This window comes from Lactuca sativa, chromosome 3, assembly GCF_002870075.4.
Source record: "Lactuca sativa cultivar Salinas chromosome 3, Lsat_Salinas_v11, whole genome shotgun sequence".
NCBI lineage: Eukaryota > Viridiplantae > Streptophyta > Magnoliopsida > Asterales > Asteraceae > Lactuca > Lactuca sativa.
Genome location: NC_056625.2, coordinates 251,193,364 through 251,212,331, shown reverse-complemented (window position 1 = coordinate 251,212,331; position 18,968 = coordinate 251,193,364). Strand labels below are relative to the sequence as shown.

General features: G+C 33.6%; 3 protein-coding genes across 3 annotated transcripts; 1 reads left to right on the top strand and 2 right to left on the bottom strand.

The window, feature by feature from the left end:
- The first annotated feature begins 1,739 nt into the window (after window positions 1-1,739).
- On the top strand, window positions 1,740-2,928 carry LOC111898164 (uncharacterized). Its single transcript, XM_052769936.1, has 3 exons — window positions 1,740-2,008; window positions 2,121-2,265; window positions 2,446-2,928. Exons 1-3 carry the CDS (start codon window positions 1,740-1,742, stop codon window positions 2,926-2,928), a joined length of 897 nt encoding a protein of 298 aa, XP_052625896.1.
- A 769-nt stretch (window positions 2,929-3,697) lies between these two features.
- LOC111898168 (stemmadenine O-acetyltransferase) lies at window positions 3,698-5,381 on the bottom strand. The gene has a single exon (XM_023894090.3). It carries the CDS (start codon window positions 5,318-5,320, stop codon window positions 3,809-3,811), a length of 1,512 nt encoding a protein of 503 aa, XP_023749858.1. The 5' UTR covers window positions 5,321-5,381; the 3' UTR covers window positions 3,698-3,808.
- Window positions 5,382-11,373: 5,992 nt separating this feature from the next.
- On the bottom strand, window positions 11,374-18,808 carry LOC111898158 (serrate RNA effector molecule). The gene is made up of 12 exons (XM_023894076.3): window positions 18,248-18,808; window positions 16,426-16,550; window positions 16,089-16,137; window positions 15,380-15,454; window positions 15,221-15,295; window positions 15,083-15,130; window positions 14,452-14,520; window positions 13,572-14,372; window positions 13,396-13,444; window positions 12,228-12,496; window positions 11,897-12,088; window positions 11,374-11,706 (listed from the first exon to the last, which is right to left on the bottom strand). Exons 1-12 carry the CDS (start codon window positions 18,730-18,732, stop codon window positions 11,646-11,648), a joined length of 2,298 nt encoding a protein of 765 aa, XP_023749844.1. The 5' UTR covers window positions 18,733-18,808; the 3' UTR covers window positions 11,374-11,645.
- Between the last annotated feature and the right edge of the window lie 160 nt (window positions 18,809-18,968).

Genomic DNA, 18,968 nt, shown 5'->3' with positions numbered 1-18,968 from the left:
TGGGATAAAGTAGTCATCCAACAGTTATGGTTTTGTCAGCGGGACTTTAGCAGTGTGAGGTGAGTTTCCTTCCAGTAGGAACGGGTCTACGGCCACAATGCCGGCCCGTTTAGATAACAGTAGTTCCGGACTGCGGTCCGATGCCGGGGTGGTCCCGAGAAATAGTTCAGTATGCTTGATGTCTTTGTGATTCAGGCATGTCTATGTGTTATGTGTTCCGGACTGCGGTCCGATGCAGTATGTAGTATATGTGTTATTGTTATATGTTATGATTATGTTATGCTATGTTCAGTTAGTTCCAGACTTCGGTCCGATGCAGTGGGCAAGGCCCTAGTTAGTTCCGGACTTTGTTCTGATGCAATGGGCAAGGCCCTAGTTAGTTTCGGACTTTGGTCTGATGCAGTGGGCAAGGCCTTAGTTAGTTCCAGACTTTGGTCCGATGTAGTGGGCAAGGCCCTATTCAGTTCCAGACTTCGGTCCGATGCAGTGGGCAAGGCCCAGTATGTGCTTTATATGTTATTGTATGGTATGTTGTAGTTTGGGGGAGATCACTAAGCTTCGTGGTTACAGTTTCAGTTTTGGTTTCAGGTACTTCAGCTAGCAAGGGGAAGGGATCAGGATGATGGCATGGCACACACCACAGTTTTAGCCTGGGAGTTAGACTCTGATATTTTTGACATGATCTTGACATCATTTTTGATATGAGACATATTTTATGACATTTTGAGATACACGACTTATGGTTTTCTTATATGATATTTGGATATTATGGTTTTAATAATGTTTTCAAATGAAATTTTTGGCTTGTATTTTTGGGATGTTTCAATATATTTCTCATACAATCTTCAATTTTGACGTTCTTTATATCCACACATAGCTATCGACGAGTAATACAACTTTCATTTAGACTACGTTGGCTAATTCTCATTTATTTTTAATTTTATATTTTTAAATGGCTTAGAGTGTTAAAACCCGTATAAAAATCATAACTCTTTCATACGAATTTCGTTCTCGACTGACTTTAGATCGACGGAATCTTCATACGAAGTTATATTTTGACGTTCTTTATATGCACAAGTTCTCTTTTACGATTACTATGACTTTCGTTATATATCTTAGGCTAATAGGCATCCTATCTCCGATTCACCTTTTTATGACACGCATAGTTGTGTCGGATTGATTGCGGAACTACGAAAAAATGAGTATCAGTCAATAGTCTTAATAGAGGGTAGAAAGAGAGACAGGCGACGACTGCTTAGGTAACCCAATATTCTTCCATTTTTGCAGTACCATGGGTACAAAGTGGTGTAGCCGCCAGTACCGCCTTGAACCACTCCCCATAAATCGTCAACTCAAAGCACTATTTCACCATAATTTAAAAATGTTTTATTCTTACAAAGCTTTTCTCAACACGATATAAAACCATAAGACTATGCGGTATGGGCCAAACGAGAAGCAACGGGGATGATGTGGCACGCCTCAATGGCGTCGTGACGGGGGGAACACCGCCCCCCCCCCTACTCGTTTTTGCTCGTCGAGGTTGAATCTCGTTGCCGTCGCGACTGGATGAAATGCACAAATTTTAAATGTTTTCAAACGTTTAAAATGGCAACGGTATAAAAAAAATTAACTGTTAACAAAAAAAATCATTTACCCTATAAATACCTACCATTTTATAAAAAATTTCACACAATTTCTCTTTTCCTCTCTACATAGTTTCAATTATCTTCAAAAAAAATATGGAGCTTTTCGACTCGTCCAATGATCCAGATGACGATATTTTCTTCAGGATGATGTATCATTATTACACTACCGACCTGTTACAACCAGACCCATCCCCGCTACTAACAAAACGTGCGATGTTAAATAGAAATCACGAGGAAGCACACGAACATCTATATCGCGATTACTTTGCGGATAATTGTGTATACAGGGCGAAGGACTTCAAAAGAAGATTTTGTTTGCGTAGGGATGTGCTCTTACAAATCGACAACGCTTTGGAAAGCCGGTATCGCTTCTTTACTATACTTTTATACAAAATAAATAAAAATGTACTACATGTTTCTTTAATTTTACAACATATACAATATATTTTTAAACTGTAGTTAATTTATGTTTAGGTATGAATTTTTTCAGTTAAGATATGATGCTAGAGGTAGACAAGGGTTTACAACGTTTCATAAATGTGTTGCGGCCATTCGTTTGATGGCTATGGGGGAGTCACCTGACACCATGGACGACTATATGAGAATGTCCAAAAGAACCGTAAGGGAGAGTTTGTATACATTGTCAAGGGGTGTTGTTGAAACTTTTGGGGACGTGTATTTGTGAAACCTTCGTTGCATGATTTGCAAGAATTGTATGCGGTGCATGAAGAACGCCATGGGCTTCCCGGAATGATCGGAAGCATTGATTGCACACACTGGAAATGGAAAAATTGTCCAGGTAGCATGGAAAGGGCAATACGCAAGTGGTCATCACGGATCACCTTCGTTGGTTTTAGAGGTTGTTGCTTCTCAAGATTTATGGATTTGGCATGCATTTTTTGGGGTTGCGGGTTCCAACAATGACGTCAACGTTCTTGATCAATCGCCAATATTCGACGATCTTTTGAATGAAAAGACCTGTGATGCTCCTTTCACGGTGAATGGAAACGAATACAAATATGGGTATTACCTTACAGATGGAATATATCCTCAGTATTCCATATTCGTGAAGGCATTCCGCCACCCAGTTGAAAAACGAGACAAATTTTTTAAAAGAAGACAAGAAGGAGTACGTAAGGATGTGGAACGTGCTTTTGGAGTGCTGAAGGCGAAGTGGCATATAGTCAGACATGCAGCACGACCATTGGATTTAGAAACTCTACGATATATCATGTATGCATGTATCATAATGTATAACATGGTAGTAGAAGATAAAGGGTGAAATATTGTACACTATATCCCAACGGAGCCCAGACACGTTCAGTTTTAACCTGAAACAGCAGATTATTTGCATCGCGTTGTTGACATTCAAGACGCAAACAGACAACTTCGAGAAGACTTGGTGGATTATATCTTCTATGGTAACAATAACAATAATGAATAGCGTTGTATTTTTTTTTTTTTGAATTTGGATGTAATTTTTTTGTTTTTTTTTTAATTTGAATGTTATGTGTAATTTAATCTCTATGTTAATTTTAATCTTTAAAAATTATTTTATGTTATTTATAATTTTTAAACATTATGTTTTATTTATTATGTTATATTTAAAAAAATATTTGTCTAAATTAAAAAGAAAATTGAAAAAAAATAAAATAAATTATAAAATGGAAAAAAAGTTTGTGTCATAACAAGATACAACATAGTTATCATGGCACCAAAATAGTGTTATATATAGTTGGTCCATACCTATCTAGTCTGGATACAACATAGTTATCATGGCACCAAAATAGTGTTACATCTGGTTGGTCCATACCTATCTAGTCTGGTTGGTCCATACCTATCTAGTGCTCTGATAGCAAAAACCCTCTTTCAAAAACAAGGTTCAACCTTGACCCGGTGCAATATTCTAATATTCTAACTGAAATGAAATAGAATAAAAATAGTGACGATGCATCCACAAGAAAACATAAAATATCTTATCTTGGCTCAATTATTTCATTGTTTGTTTTATAAAAAAAAAAAGGAAAAATATATAGTATCGCTTAGAAGAAGTGGGCAGAATAAAAACTTTCAACATAACCCAATCCATGATTTAAAGTTGTAAAGCATTACAATTACTTGAAACAAAAATACACTTAAACTCATCACATATTGAGTCTTACTTAATTTAGAAATCTTAGAGGGCTAGGGTTGACAGTAGCGTATGATAAAACCTCTGGATCACTCTCGAAAATCTCCATTTCTTCCGAACTCAACGAGACTACAGCTTCCACACCACCACCCTTCTTCACTTCATTCAAAGAGACAATCCTCGAGCATCCAGGATTCATATGATAGAACCATATCGGCTTTCCCCATCCGAAATCCATCTCATAGATTCCGGTATTCAACAAGCTGGTAGCAAAAAGGCAGTTTTCTTCGTTCATCACTTCGATCAAATCGTTTATTATCTTCTGAAAACCAATGAATGTCTCGTGCCCCTTTTCACGTTTTAAAGATTCAACGTAACCTGAATCCAGTTTGGATATGGATTTTCTCACTTCATCGATCATGGTCGCCAAATCCGGTTGTTTGTACGGAAAGCAGATCGCATTTCCTGCACTGATAACGTTTCCGATCAACTCAGTCGGCAATGGCGGCGAAGCCCTTTTACGTAGATTCACGAATGTGAACAAAGCGTGAGGTGAATCCGGGCTAAATCGTCGGACGGTGGAGGCGGCTTTGGCAGCAGCCTTCCACACGACGGCGGCCGTGACCTCTGTGCGAGTTGGCCCACGTAACGGCGGTGAAACATGTTGCGCCTTGAGGGAAGCCAACGCCATGGAATCAAATACGAATCGTTTTGTACAGGGTAATTTCGTATTCCATAACTTGGAAGGCCATTGTTTTATGAATGGGTTATTCGGGAAGATGTCAGAGGCCACAAGACATGGTGGAATTATCTGCGATGAACCTGATCTGGCGGCTGTAGCCCATGCTTTCATGAACGTGAAATACGTAGTTCCATCGAAGATCTTGTGTGATAAGCTCGTGCAAAGACCAATCCCACCACAATTGAAAACATTCACCTGAACACTTATAACAAAGTTCCCTAATGAAGATTCGGTTGTGATACTCGGGTGTTTTGGAATCAATTCTTTCAGTTTCTGATCATCAGGTTGATGGAGGAATTCTTGGAGAGTTTGATTGACTCGGGCTTCAACGAAATAGACACCTTTATCGTTACAATCAATGCTAAATATGTCAACGATTTCACCAGCAAAAGGATAGTATTGTGTTAGAAGCTCAGATAAGGATTCCTTCAGACGCCCTGATCTTGTTGCTATGACGTCTGAAACAGAAGTGTTGTCAGTGTTGGGAAGAAATAGGATCGTAGGGGTGTTGGAATCGAAAAACATTTGATCGATAATGGATAAATTGAATGTTCTTAAATGATTTGGAGTTGGATAAGCTGGTTTGATGCTTCCTATTGAGATTATCTCAAGATCGACTCTTTTGGTAATATTGTTTTCATCATCAAACCTGCATGAGGAGTCATGAGTAGTATAATGGTGACGGAAGGTTGAAGATGAAAGAGTGGACATGGATGGGTTTGGTGTATGTGAGAAGCGAGAATGGAGTAAGTATTGTGGTGCAGAGAGGGTCCTCTTCAAGTACGATCTCATCATCATCATGTTGATTCGGTTGATGTTACAATTAATATGAGAAATCTCGAGGGTTTTGGGTATATATGTTAAGGATAACCTATATATATATATATATATGTCCAACTTCATTTTAATACTGCTATATAGGCTGCACATCCATGAATAAACTACGTGAAATCGGGACAACTTAAAGAGTTAAAGTTCAGCACGTGATGGTACACTTGTATTTTGTTTATATTTCATAATTAATATAATATATTAACATTCTTTGTTTAATAATTACTAATAAATAAGGACCACATAAAATACTTTCTAATAAAATGTTTTGTTTGATAATCTCTATAGGTTTGGATATATTGGAATAGGAACCGGCACCAATCAGGAACTAGATATGTAATTCGGTTCTAGTTGATTATATATTTACTAAGAGAAATTAAATATATTGTTCCTACAAATCTCACCTTCTACCTAATTAAATGATGACATATATAACATTTAATGCTCATTTAATTAAATTTAATAATATTTTGTTAACTAATATGACACATGTTATCATTTAAATAGATAGGAAAATTTGTAGAAACAAAAAATAAAATGATATTTAATTTCTCATTTACTAAGTATGGTTGACCAAACAAATAAACGATTTTTTTGTTTATGTTTGTTTGTTTAACAATGCATGTTGTTCGATCTTGTTCGTTCATTTATGTTTGTTAAATGAACATAAACAAATGTAAATAAACATACACATTCAAATTAAGAATAGCATCGTCAACATTTTTAATGTGTTGATTGTTTTTAGTAATGCCACTTATGATACTTTTACAAAATCCAAAACTTGTAAAACCTAAATCATTCTTAGAAGATCCTCTTTTACTCTCACCGATTATATACTATGATATATAATGTAATATAGTAATCAAATATAAATGAATGAATGTGACTATTGTTCATGTTCATCCGTTTAACTAAACGGATAAAAATATAATTTATATTCGTTCATTTATTAAATAAATAAATATAAACAAAATTTCCATCAAACAATTTATTGAATTGGTTCATTCACTGTTCTATAAAAACTTAATTGTTGTTCAAATGCTTTTACGAAATAAAAATAAATAAAAAACATGGATGATATTGAACCTATCAGTCTACAAATTTATCTATCCTAATAAATGAAATCTAAAAATATCACATGCCTCTTTTCTAGCATGTTTCTTTGATACTTGGCACTTTTCTAAGATATAGTTTTTTTAATAAGAAATCAATTTCAGTTCAAATTTTAAAAATAAAAAATCTTATACTAATATCAATTTTGAAATATATGGTATCAATATATTCAAAATCATATTAAATCTCTAAGGATATCCCTAATGGGGATTTAATGATGAGTTCAGTGGGGAAAAAGTAAGTTCAATACATCAAACTCATCATTTTTGGTGGAGTTCAATGAATTGAGGTTTAATCCCCATTAAGCGTGGCATGCAATTTTTTATTTTTTTTTTTCATTTCACTAAATAATTACATCCTACATACATGCACAAGGTATATTTCATTATTTTCTTATTTATAATATTTGTAATTTATTTTGTTTTTTATTCAAATCATCAAGGTATTTTATATTATAATATTCTAAACAAAAAAATATTTAAATCTTAAAAATATTTTCAAACAATAATATATAACAATCTTTAATTAATAATTTTTAATTTGTAACTTTTAATTTCTAATTAATGTAATATTATAGTTTTACAATATTATTTATAAAAAGATATAATTAAATGTTGATGTGGAAATTCACTGAACTTTTAAGAGTTTAATAGAGTGTAGAGTTTAATGGATAAAATGATTTACTTAACGGAATGTTGATGTGGCAATCCGTTAAACTCTTAAAAGTTCAATACATTGGAGATGACCTAAGGTTTTTAATGTATCCAAAGAAATCAATGATATATCATGATTACATTTTTAGCTGACTCTCCATTTAAACTGAATATCAATACACTGCATTTTTTATATTTAATATTTTTATTAGCTATATAATAATTTTTAACTTACTGATTATAACATGATAAAATAAATATATTTTTATTATTAAAAAAAAGACAACCTTTACTTTTGTTTGGATAAGGAAAGATTCTCATAAGAGACACTACGGGCATGTTCGGCACGGGGCGTTTGAGAGCTTCTAACTTCTAGCGTTTGACAAAACGCTTCGTTTTGAACAGAAAACATTGTTCTAGCGTTTAAAAAAATGGTAACATTTGGCTTAAACTACGTGGACTCGCTTTAGTCGGCATCTTTTCTCCGGCATGTGTCTCATTTCTTTATTGGTGGATTTATTATTTATTATTTAATATTAGTATATAATATAAAAAGTAATCATTTATAAATATTAGAGTAAATTACAACTTTGGCCATTGTGGTTTGGTCAAATTAATAGTTTTGATTTCTAAGTTAAAAAATCAATAGGCTACAACTCTATGGTTTGGAAAAATTGCACTGTGTTATCCTTTCTAATTTTTTTTCTATATTTAATAAATATAAAAACCACATTAACCCACCATCCTACCCCTACCCCACCCCCACCCATGCGCCTTCTTCTACACATTCCTCTCGTTAAATACTACAACCTTGTCACTACCTAAAACCACTCTCACTCCCTCCGACCACCCCTTACTTTGTAGGTATGGTCTTTACACTTTCGTATGTCGACAAGTTTGGTCCCCCACGAAAATCGTGTACACAAAACAATAAAATGATGGATAATATTACTTTCTTTTTGTGTGATTAGAACATCGTAAGCAAAACATTATATGTGTCCTCAGAAGTGAGGAGGAGGCAATTTCTATTTTTATAATAAATATCAAATGATTAGATTTTATTTTTTATAATAAAAAAAAAAGTAAAATATATAGGATAAGCATTCGACCTAGAGGAACTGAAACCGAGTATTAGGTCTGATTTTCGGTTCTCCATTTCCCACTAAGGGCATCCACAGTTCATTAAACTCTAAGGAGTTCAATGGATTCTCACATCATTGTCACTTCAACATTTCATTTTTTTAATTAACCTTACTCTTTAACACTCACACTCTATTAAATCCTACAAAGTTTAATGGATTTTCATACATGAATTAAAAATTACGAAACCTAAAAATATGATACATTGAATAATATTTTATTTATTGCATTAATTTTAAAAAAAAAACTATGATACATTAAATAATATAATACCTAAAAATATGTTTAACTTTGTTTGTAGTTTAATTATATATATATATATATATATATATATATATATATATATATATATATATATATATATATATATCATAAGAAAATATGATTAAATATGTATTTGGTTTGAAATTTAATTAAAAAAAGAAAAGATTAAATTCATTGAACCACTCAATGATCATACTATTAAATTAAGGTGTCTAAGCTCATAACTAAATTGTTATACTCTTGTAATTAGAAGCAAAGTCCTTTTGGGGTTGCTCTAATAACTAAAACTTGATTAGAATGATATATGTATAGAAATGATAATTTATTAGATTATGATGTGATTAATAAACTAATTTGAAATTATGAGGAAATGATTTGTTAATATATTATATGATTAATATATTAATTGGAAATAGGTAGTTGATTTGTTAATTTATTATGTGATTAATAAAATAATATGAGATCAATTGTTAAATAATTGATTTATTAATTTATATGATTAATAAATTAACATGAAATCGGTTAGAACTAATAGCATATCTATAAAGAGCACACTTCATTGTAGAACCAAACCGAAATCGGAACCGAAACTAGGTATTTGGTCTGATTATTGGTTCTCCATTTCCTACTAAACTGGTTTCTGGTTTTTCAATACTCAGTCCGGCTCCGGACCGATACTCATCCCTAATATATATAAATTTTGAATTTTTTTTCTTCTATAAATAAATATCAAAATTGATATTATATTATTTTTCATTTACTATAAAAAATAATAAAAATACCATAATAATATAAGTTTATTTTCTAAACTTAAGAATTCGATTAAGCAATATAAAAACTCTATCACTAGAGGAATTATATCACAAAGAAAACTTTTTAAAAAATCATGATTTTAATAAAAATATAAATAATTTCACAAGCATGCAGTGTAAATTTTGTTATAATGATTTATTTTCATTTTTCCTAAAGAGAAATTAAATATTTCTTATATTTTTTTTTCTTACTTGTGCTTCTATCCGTATCAAATTTTTCTATCCATATCAAATGTTAAAATGTATCACCGAAACTAATAATATTTTAATGAATAGTATATTTCGTAGTATAAACTTTCTAAATAAATAATTGAAACACCATTGTATGACGTATTTCGTATGGGCACTACAAAATTGGTGATCACGTGGAAATTCTCTTATTTCTTTTTTTATTGGGTTAATTTTTTTAAAAATGCTTAACAAGTTGGGCTAGATATATTGTTTTCTCTATTTTTTATGCTATTACTGTCCCTCAAATGGCAAATCCCTTTTATCCATGTCGTCTTATTGTTAAACGTGCCTATTTGTAAAATTAGACCTTGAAAAATGAAGCAAACATGACGATGGGGAAAGAGATTAGAGTTTTGCTTTATTGATAAAAAAACCAATTCATTTATTTATGTGTTTCTTCTCTAGATCTAGACATTTTTTTGGGGTTTTCTTTAAATTATCTCCATGAATCCACAAAAGTTAAAGGATTGGGCAGTTGATTCCTTTGGTTTTTTATTCACTCACAAATATACTGACATGACAGCTTTTACCTATTATAATATATTTTTTTTCTTATATGAAACAAATACTTATAAAAAAATTCTAGTACAAATAGGTATTTTCAACAAGTTTTTTTTTTCTAAATGATACATTTCATTATCTCGTATCATAATAAACTTCATATGTATATCATGTTTTTTAACTTCTGTTAGATTTAAATAAAATTGATACATTTTCTCAATATTTGATTTGTGCTTAAGATTTCACACATATCGAATAAAGTCAATCAAAAACATAATAGATGTAGTCTGAAATAAATAGTTTTTATCATCTTTTAATGGTCAATTAGAAGTTACAACATAAACATAAACCCAAAAGTATTATTAAGATTTAAGAACATAAAGTTTGGTCTGGTTTGTTGTTAACTAATTATTTATACATGTAAAAATAAGAGGTATAATGTCGGAATGACTTGTAACGGTAAAGGACTTTATTACGGAATACAATTAGTCACAAGTTTTTATCTTTTGTTCGCCATTGAACTTGTTTATGTTATTCAAATTTCAAAATATGTGATTATGGCAGAGTATTGTAGGTTTTCTGGCCAAGTATGAATTTTCGGACTAACATACTAATGAACAGTGAACTCACGCTCAAGAACAAAAATGAAATCGATATTGTGTTTGTGTGTGTGCCTAGAATGATGATCCCCAGAACTCAAGAACACATTCATGAACTCAATGATTCCCATAACTCAAGAACACACATTCATGAACATACAAACACACACACACAAGAGCACACTAAAATTCATGCTAAAATCTGGGCTTTAAATTCTGGGTTTCCAAAAATCGACCCAGGAGATATAAAATCTGGATTTAAATCTTCAAAAAATAGACTTCTATGGATCATCGAGTTCAAGTTTTGATTATCATTTCCAAAAATGGACCCAAAAGATCCAAAAGTTGAATAAAAATATTATAATCAGCGATTTGTATGGTTTGCAGGTTCAATGTGTGTGTTGTTCATGTGTGTTTTTGACACATCCTGAAGATCCTAAAAGATGAATTCTTTCAAGAACAGAGAGCGTGTATGTTATCCCTGAAGATGTTAAAATCTGGATTCTTGACAAGAGATCGATTTCTGAAAGAGCAAGATTTCTGGAGTGTGTTAATGAAGCTTCAGGTTGTGCGTTTATGTGTGTATATTTCGGGTTCATCTTGACCAGAAAACTCATGTTTGACCGGCTAAAGAAATCAGGTATCAAATATCAGATATCATATCATTCATTTAACCCATTCCCCGGCAAATCAGGTTTGCAAATTCAACAAAGAGAAATTGGTGTCAAATATCAGATATCATATAATTCATCAATGACCATAAAACCCCTAAAATAAACCATCCAATGAACCCAAAAAAAAAAAATCTTCCCTCAGAAAGTGTTTTGGGGCAAAATCGAATTTTACATATCCACTACAATTTTTTTTTTTTTGTTTACCAGCAAACGAAAAATACAAACTTTGTGTCTTGATCGTTTAATTCATTTGTGTCATCCATGATCTTAAGAAACTCATACTATCTGAATATCATCTGCTTTTCGGTCTAGAGACTCCTGTAGTCTATCACTGTCACCTCATCCTCTGGCGCATCAAGGTCTTGGTAGCTGCACACACACATTTCAAATCCCAACAATATTTATTTACTCCATCTTACTTCCACTTTCTTTAGGTCTAATTTGAAATTTACAGCATTGACTTTGAGATAATTTTTTCAAAGTACAACACTTAAACAAGAAACGAAAATACAGAAGTATTGTTTTAGGACATATTAATTTATTTATGAAGAGAACTTGCCTTCGTAAACGACGAGGATCTTGTCTGAAAGACGGAGGCAAAGCAATTATAGGGGCAGGACCGCTCATCTGGGGCCCACTCCGCCCGTTTCTACCGCCACCACCGCCGCCTTCAAAAGGGGAAGGACCGCCTTGGTCCCGCAGCATCCGCATTGCAACTTCAGGAGGAGCAGGGACAAACGGACCCAAAGGACTGAAAATTATATTGAAAGAACATTACAACACATACTACCATTTATTAAGTAAGCATATCCTACTTTTATTTCTTCCTATTACATTACAGCCTTATACGATAAAAGCATTTCACAAAATGAATGAGGTCAAGGTCTCACCCAGCACCAGGTACAGGCATCAATACGGGAGGTGGAGGAATGTCGGAAGGGAAAGGTGCATGGAGGCCTTGTCCACCATAAGAATCAAACATCTGATCATCATCACCACCACCATCATTGTTGGCCTGAAACTCCATCGACTCTGGATTCTCCCCCCTGCTATCAAATCTTTCACCCCCACCGCCATTATTTCTGCCATCATTGTCTCTCCGTCGGTCGTCTTTCAGTCGATTTTCCATTCCCGGCCTACGCCTCTGTGGCCTATCTTTCTGTAAACACGTTTCAGTATCTTGTTATTAATAACAACAATAGGGAACATAACAATCATGTGAGTGAAACAATTAGTTTTAGGTTGATTATCATAGCATCTTACATTCATTTCTTTTTAATACAACACTCTACTTTATGGATTCTGCTACCCAACTATAGCATTGTACTTTGAAAACCCTATTTATTCAATTGTAGCAGTGAAAATGCCTTTGCTTTTGGATGACATTGCCATTAAATCCGTAGATTTTTTTCTAAATACTAAGCTATGATAAGAATAAATGAAAGTAGGATGCTAATGCTATAGTAACAAACAAACTAAACTACGTTTCTATTTCTTGCAATTAACCCTTTCATAAAAGACCAAAAATACCAATTTATAATGTATACACTTATTAATTTATTGTATATAATGAAATAAATAAATATGTATGTGTACAGATAACACAGAGAGAGAATGTCAGAGAAACCCCACCTATTTTAGTTGGTTTTTCAAGAAAGACACTATGGTCCAAAATTTCCCATGAAAACCAAGATTTTAATTTATTTATTTTCTTTACTTCCTAACTAATCCAAATAACCAGTTACTGCAAATATGATGAAACCAGCTGCTTGGCTTAAATTAAAATGAAAAAAAAAATCCAAAAGTGATTTTCATAGAAAATCTTAAACCCTAGTGGCTTTTTCAAATAAGTCAGGTTTTCTAACCTTTTGCCCAACAAACTATATTTAAATACAAATTAGAATCTATAAATATTTAACTTTTATTCGTTCAAATTCATTCTATTTCCTACCAACCAAAAGTTCAACAGATTATGATTCCTTCAGATTCCAACTCTTGAATCAAATCCCATTCCTTCTACTAATAAACAAAACGGTGTAGCAGAAATAAAAAGCTTACCGGTTGAGAAGGCTGCATAATAGGTATCCCACCAGGTGCATCTTCATCACTGCAAATTTCAAACACTTTCATCACAACTTTCCAAAAAGGAAACAAGTATCATAAATATATATATATATATATATATATATATATATATATATATATATATATATATATTCAAAAACACTACTTACTTCATATAATTCTGGAAATATATATCTTCACGAACTTTTGCAGTCACTTCCATGACAAGTTCCGGATGCTTCAGCTTCAAATGTTTATGAACAAACTCAGCAGCATGAAATAGCTTCGTGCAACCCTTAGCCCCACACCCGTATTTCCACCCGTATTTTTCATCCCTAATTTTTCTCACATACGGATCCAACGACTCAGCTGCAACTGCATCAAGCTTTTCCTTTGCAGTCATCACCTCCAGCGGATCCTGACCCTTCAATCTCTCCCCCCAACGTGTTTCCAGCTTCTTCTCCCATTCCATTCCGTTCGTTTTCGCATCGGAATTCTTCGATTCCGGCCGAACATGTCGGAATCCCTTGGGTTCACTTTTCTCAGTCATACCATAATAATCCAAACCATGAATCCGCCAGAGATAAGTAATGAGTGTGTCAAGTAATTCAACACCCTCGAGACCTTTCACGGCGGCAGCACCGCGTACGATCACCACCGGACCGCTGGAACCACCGCCAGAGCCGCCGTGAGATCTATCTCTGTGTGATCGATCGGAATCGCCTCTTGATAATATGTTGTCTTCGATTCCTTTTTCCAAATCGAGTTTTTTCACGAGGGCTAGGGCTTGTTCAACATCGGCTTGGATTCTTCTGGGCTCGGAGCTGATTGGGTGGGCTTTTGGTGAGAATGGGTCGGAATCTTTCCGCCCATGCCGCTTTCTTTTGCCGCCTGGATCTTGTTCGTCTTCGGAATTGGGGTTGCTTGTTTGACCGGTTTTGTTTGAAGATGAAGCGGTGACACCAGGTCCTCTGTTTGATTTTAATGAGATGTTAGTGGTTTAATCTTTGAAGGGTAAAAGAGACATTTTGATATAATGGGTGTTCTTACAAATCCAGGGATCCATTTTGCAAGTCGAGTATAAATTCCTTGGCTAGCTTTCGTGCAGATTCATTTCTCCTGGAAATAAAAACATTTGCAAATAATTATTAAACAGAAAAAAAAAATCAGAATTGAGTCATTAATCATTCAATAATCATGTTTGGTTAGCCAGAATATCTCATACAAAGCTTTAATAAGATGTAAACTAGCATTTGTTGAGAAACTCGACATTTTAACTTTAGTAATTTTATTTGAAGAAAATTAAATATAATGACACATTAAACACAATATAAGTTAAAGTAAAATTAAAATATTTTTTGTTAGTTTCAAAAAATTAAATGTAATATAATAAAACTGTGACAAAAAATTAGTTATATTGATTCATTCCATTCCATGATGGAATAAAGAGAATGCCCCATGACTATGGAATGAAAAATAACAAAATAGAAGGAATCCCATTCCTTCAAGAATGGTCCATTCCATTCCATCAGTCAAAAAAACAGATCTTTCTGATAGCTATGAAATGAATAATTCCATTCCTTCCCTGATTTCATCATACCAAACACCACCAAATTGATTAACAAGAATAAAAATCCTTTAATTTGTAACAATGAGCTTCTTCTAATACAAAAAGGCGCACCTTTCAATAACAGCAAGCAAATTTGTGGGGTGATATTTGTCTTTCAACCTACATATAAACACAAGCATCAGAAGGGAAAGGGCTATAATTAATGCAATGATAATTAGAAGAAAGAGAGAAAAGAAGCAAAAAAAATACCAATCTTCGCCTTTATGAGCATCAAAATAAGCCTGTTTCTGAGTTGATATATATTCTGATTTGTATTCTTGATACCTACAGAAAAAGAAGTCTTCAATAACCAACAACCTAATGCACAAGAAAAGGCAATGTACTTTAGTATGAGTATGCTCATTATACCTGCGTTCAGCTTCTGATGGCAGAACATCATCTTCAAGCTCCTGAATAAACTGCTTATAAGACATCAATCCTTCTCTGAAATGTCGAATTCAAAGGTCAAATTCACATGCAAGTAGTTAGAAGGCATACTGAAGAGGGTATATTTGTCAAAAACTTTAAACTATAATATCTTCTAACAGCCAAAAACTGTATTATTAGTTATGTCTAAAACATTTACAGTATATGTCCCATTCTAGTGATTCTATAACTTCAAAACAGAGTCAAAATGTATTATTTTAGTTTATGTCGACATTATGTATAATGCTTCTGTATTTAACTTAAATGTTGTCATCTAACTTAACCTCTCCCAAAAAACAAACTACATGTTTTGTTGAGCTATTATATTTGATGATCAACTTTGATTAAATCTATAACAATTGAATGAACTCTCATATGAACTTTTTATATTATATGTAAATAAAATGTACAGTTTTAACTTTACAGTAACGTTTAAACATAGTAAAAGCAGGCTAAAACCCAAATAAGGTTATAACAAACATCTATTTTTTTCAAATCTTTTGAGAAAATAAAATTTAATTTAATCATAATCATAAAACTTATAAAAAATAAAAATAAAAACTAAAAAAAAAAAAAGCATTTGTGTCACTAAAAGTTACATAGATAAAAGTGGGTTATATTGCAATTTTTCATTCCATTCTATGATGCTCACCTATGTGTATTGCCATGATCATTGTAACCCCCACGAGCCGAATCCCAATCTGCAAAAGCAGAAAAATGCTGATAAACTTAAAAAAAGACAAAATTATCTAAATGCATTGCATGCTGAATTCCATACAATATGAACATGTAAGTAGTGAGTACACATTTTCACAATCAACAACTCCATGAAAAATAAGAACAAGATGGAATTTCATTATTATATTTATTTAAAGTTAGCGTATTTACATACCCATTATAGCGATAACTAACATACTAACAGCAAAACATCAAGCTTAGTTGTATTTTAATAATTCTGATAGGAGCTAATGAACAAAATTGGTGCTTACCAGATGGACCACCTTGGTATCCACCAGATGAGCGCCCACCATACCTACCACGGGGCCTATCATCAGGATAGCCAGGCCTGCCGCCCATATCACGCTCATAGCCACCAGGGTAATCATACCCAAACCTGTATCAACAATAAACAATATTGTGTGAACCAAACAAAGATTTTCAAGCAATTGTCTCTTTAAGCTACAATGCATTTTATATGATTATATACAGCATATACAGATATGTGTGTGTGCTTTCACAGATAAGAAGAATTCGTTTTATCTCATCTCACAAAAGTGAAATACTGAAGTTAGTACTGACCAGTATTTTTACTATAGATGTGGTCTGAACAAAGTTTGATTAGTGAAATGCTATAAGTCACTGAAAGCAACTGTCTTATAACTAATTTTGACCACTGGGAAAATCAAGTAGATATAACCTAGTAATCTAATATTTTTATATTTTCTCAAATGTGTTTTTGACCACATGACCTTGCTGATAAATATGTTGAATACTATGCTCAAAAAGAAACTAGCATGTTCAAACCATGGTAGATCGTCTAGGCCAAAAGAATTTTCTAGGATTTTCCAAACAACTACTACGAAAATAGGTATTTCAGTTAAATAAGTTTTCCCAGATAATGAAACAGTCATTTTGTTTATTGCAATGCATCCCAAATGGAAAGCAATGCACTTATAGAAAAAAGAAATGTACTTTTGCTACTTTTTCACTAAAAAGCTTATGTGGGAGTCACATGACCACAACAGAACACATGCCTTTCAAAATATATGATTCAACCTGCCAATATTGGAAGCTATACTATCATAAAGCATGGTGGAATTGCATACTTCTCTTTACAAATTTTCCCTCCTTTACTTTTCCTTCAATTTTCCCAAAGGTGCCATCTTTTTCTCAAAAAAAATTACATTATTTATCCAAAACAACACTTTATCCAAACAGCAGTTAATGGGGAAAATAAGCACCTTAGAACTACTAAAATTTAATATCCATTGGTTTAAGGTATTTGTAATTGGTCTGGAGTGTAGCATATCAAGTGTGTCATTCCATACTTTAAATTGAAGACATATTCAATCCAATCAAGAACTCAACACTGGGATAATGCTTCATATTTCAAGTGAGGACATGTCTCCCCATTACTAAACATCATCAGAGCTCCTTTTTCAGCTTCTATCCTCACCTCCAATTAATACTCCCCCCTTCCAAATTATAAGAGCACTTTCCTGTGTATTATATTGTTCATACCATGAAAGTGCTCCTGTAATTTAGAACGGATGGAGTATTACTACAGCTTGCAATCAATTATTTAGAGTGGATGGAGTGATACTCTCGCTCACAATCAGGTATTTAGAAAACATCGAGAAATACTCGCACTCACACTCACTATCAATTATTTTGAAAGGGTGGGTGATACTCTCGCTCACAATCAATTTATCCATAACCCCCTGCATCAAACTGCTGCATCTCTTCACAAATGGTTGCAAACACTACTTAAATCATGTGGGGAGAAGAATGAGATACATGACAAGGCCAAAATATCCCCAAAATAAGCTCAGACCTGGAAAAAGCACTACTAGCAGAAACACAATAGATATTACAAAAAGCCTATTAAATGTTAAAGGGAGCATAATAAAAGCAATTAACAAGCCTCCAGAAATTAACATATAGCCTAATCATCCAATTTATAGGAAAGGATAAGTCCTGGCTGACTGACTAAAATCAGAATCATATAAGGTGATAATTAGCATCCTATGATAACAGCTTTCAAAAAAATGCAGTAAAACAAGTGAAAAAACAAGGAAACAATTTACGGACCTTCTATCACCAGGTCCAAAACCTCCGCGAGGACTTCCACGGCGACCATCGTAACCACCGTCATCCCTACGAGACCGCTTAAAAGGAGGAAATGGGGGTGACCTCCGGGGTGGAGGGGAGTGACCGCCACCACGTCGGTCTCGATATGGAGGCGGAGGAGAGTTAGGGCTAGCAGCACGACGCTTATAATCCCTGGGAGGTGGCCCAGGAGGAGAGCGATTACGGTGTTCATAGTAATCGGAACGACGATTAGGTGGACGGTCAGTGTCCCGATCCCTTTCATCGTTTCTTCTCTCTCTGGAATCACGGTCATTGCGGCGTGGAGGCAGTGGCGGTGGTGGAGAAGAAGCAGCATCGGGGTTCTCGATTCCGGTGGACTTGTTATTGTCTTCGCCGTCGTCATTGCCTTCTCCGTCTTCATCTTTGCGCTCTCGGCTACTACGACGTTCCACTGCATCGACCGGCGTGTCCATCACTTCTGCCATCGATGTAGATGCGAAAATTCCAAACCCTAAAACTGGTAGTGTTTGTGTAAATAAATGGAGTATGCACTATGCAGCATGTACCGTACAAGATAAATTTTACATAACTTTATATATTTAAAAGACTGATTTTACAAATTCGGTCCTTGTCTTGCATCATTATTCGCATTATTTGTTTCATATTTGATTTTTTTTTTTTTTTTTTGCAAATATCTTTGATGGTTTTGCTTTGTTTCCCT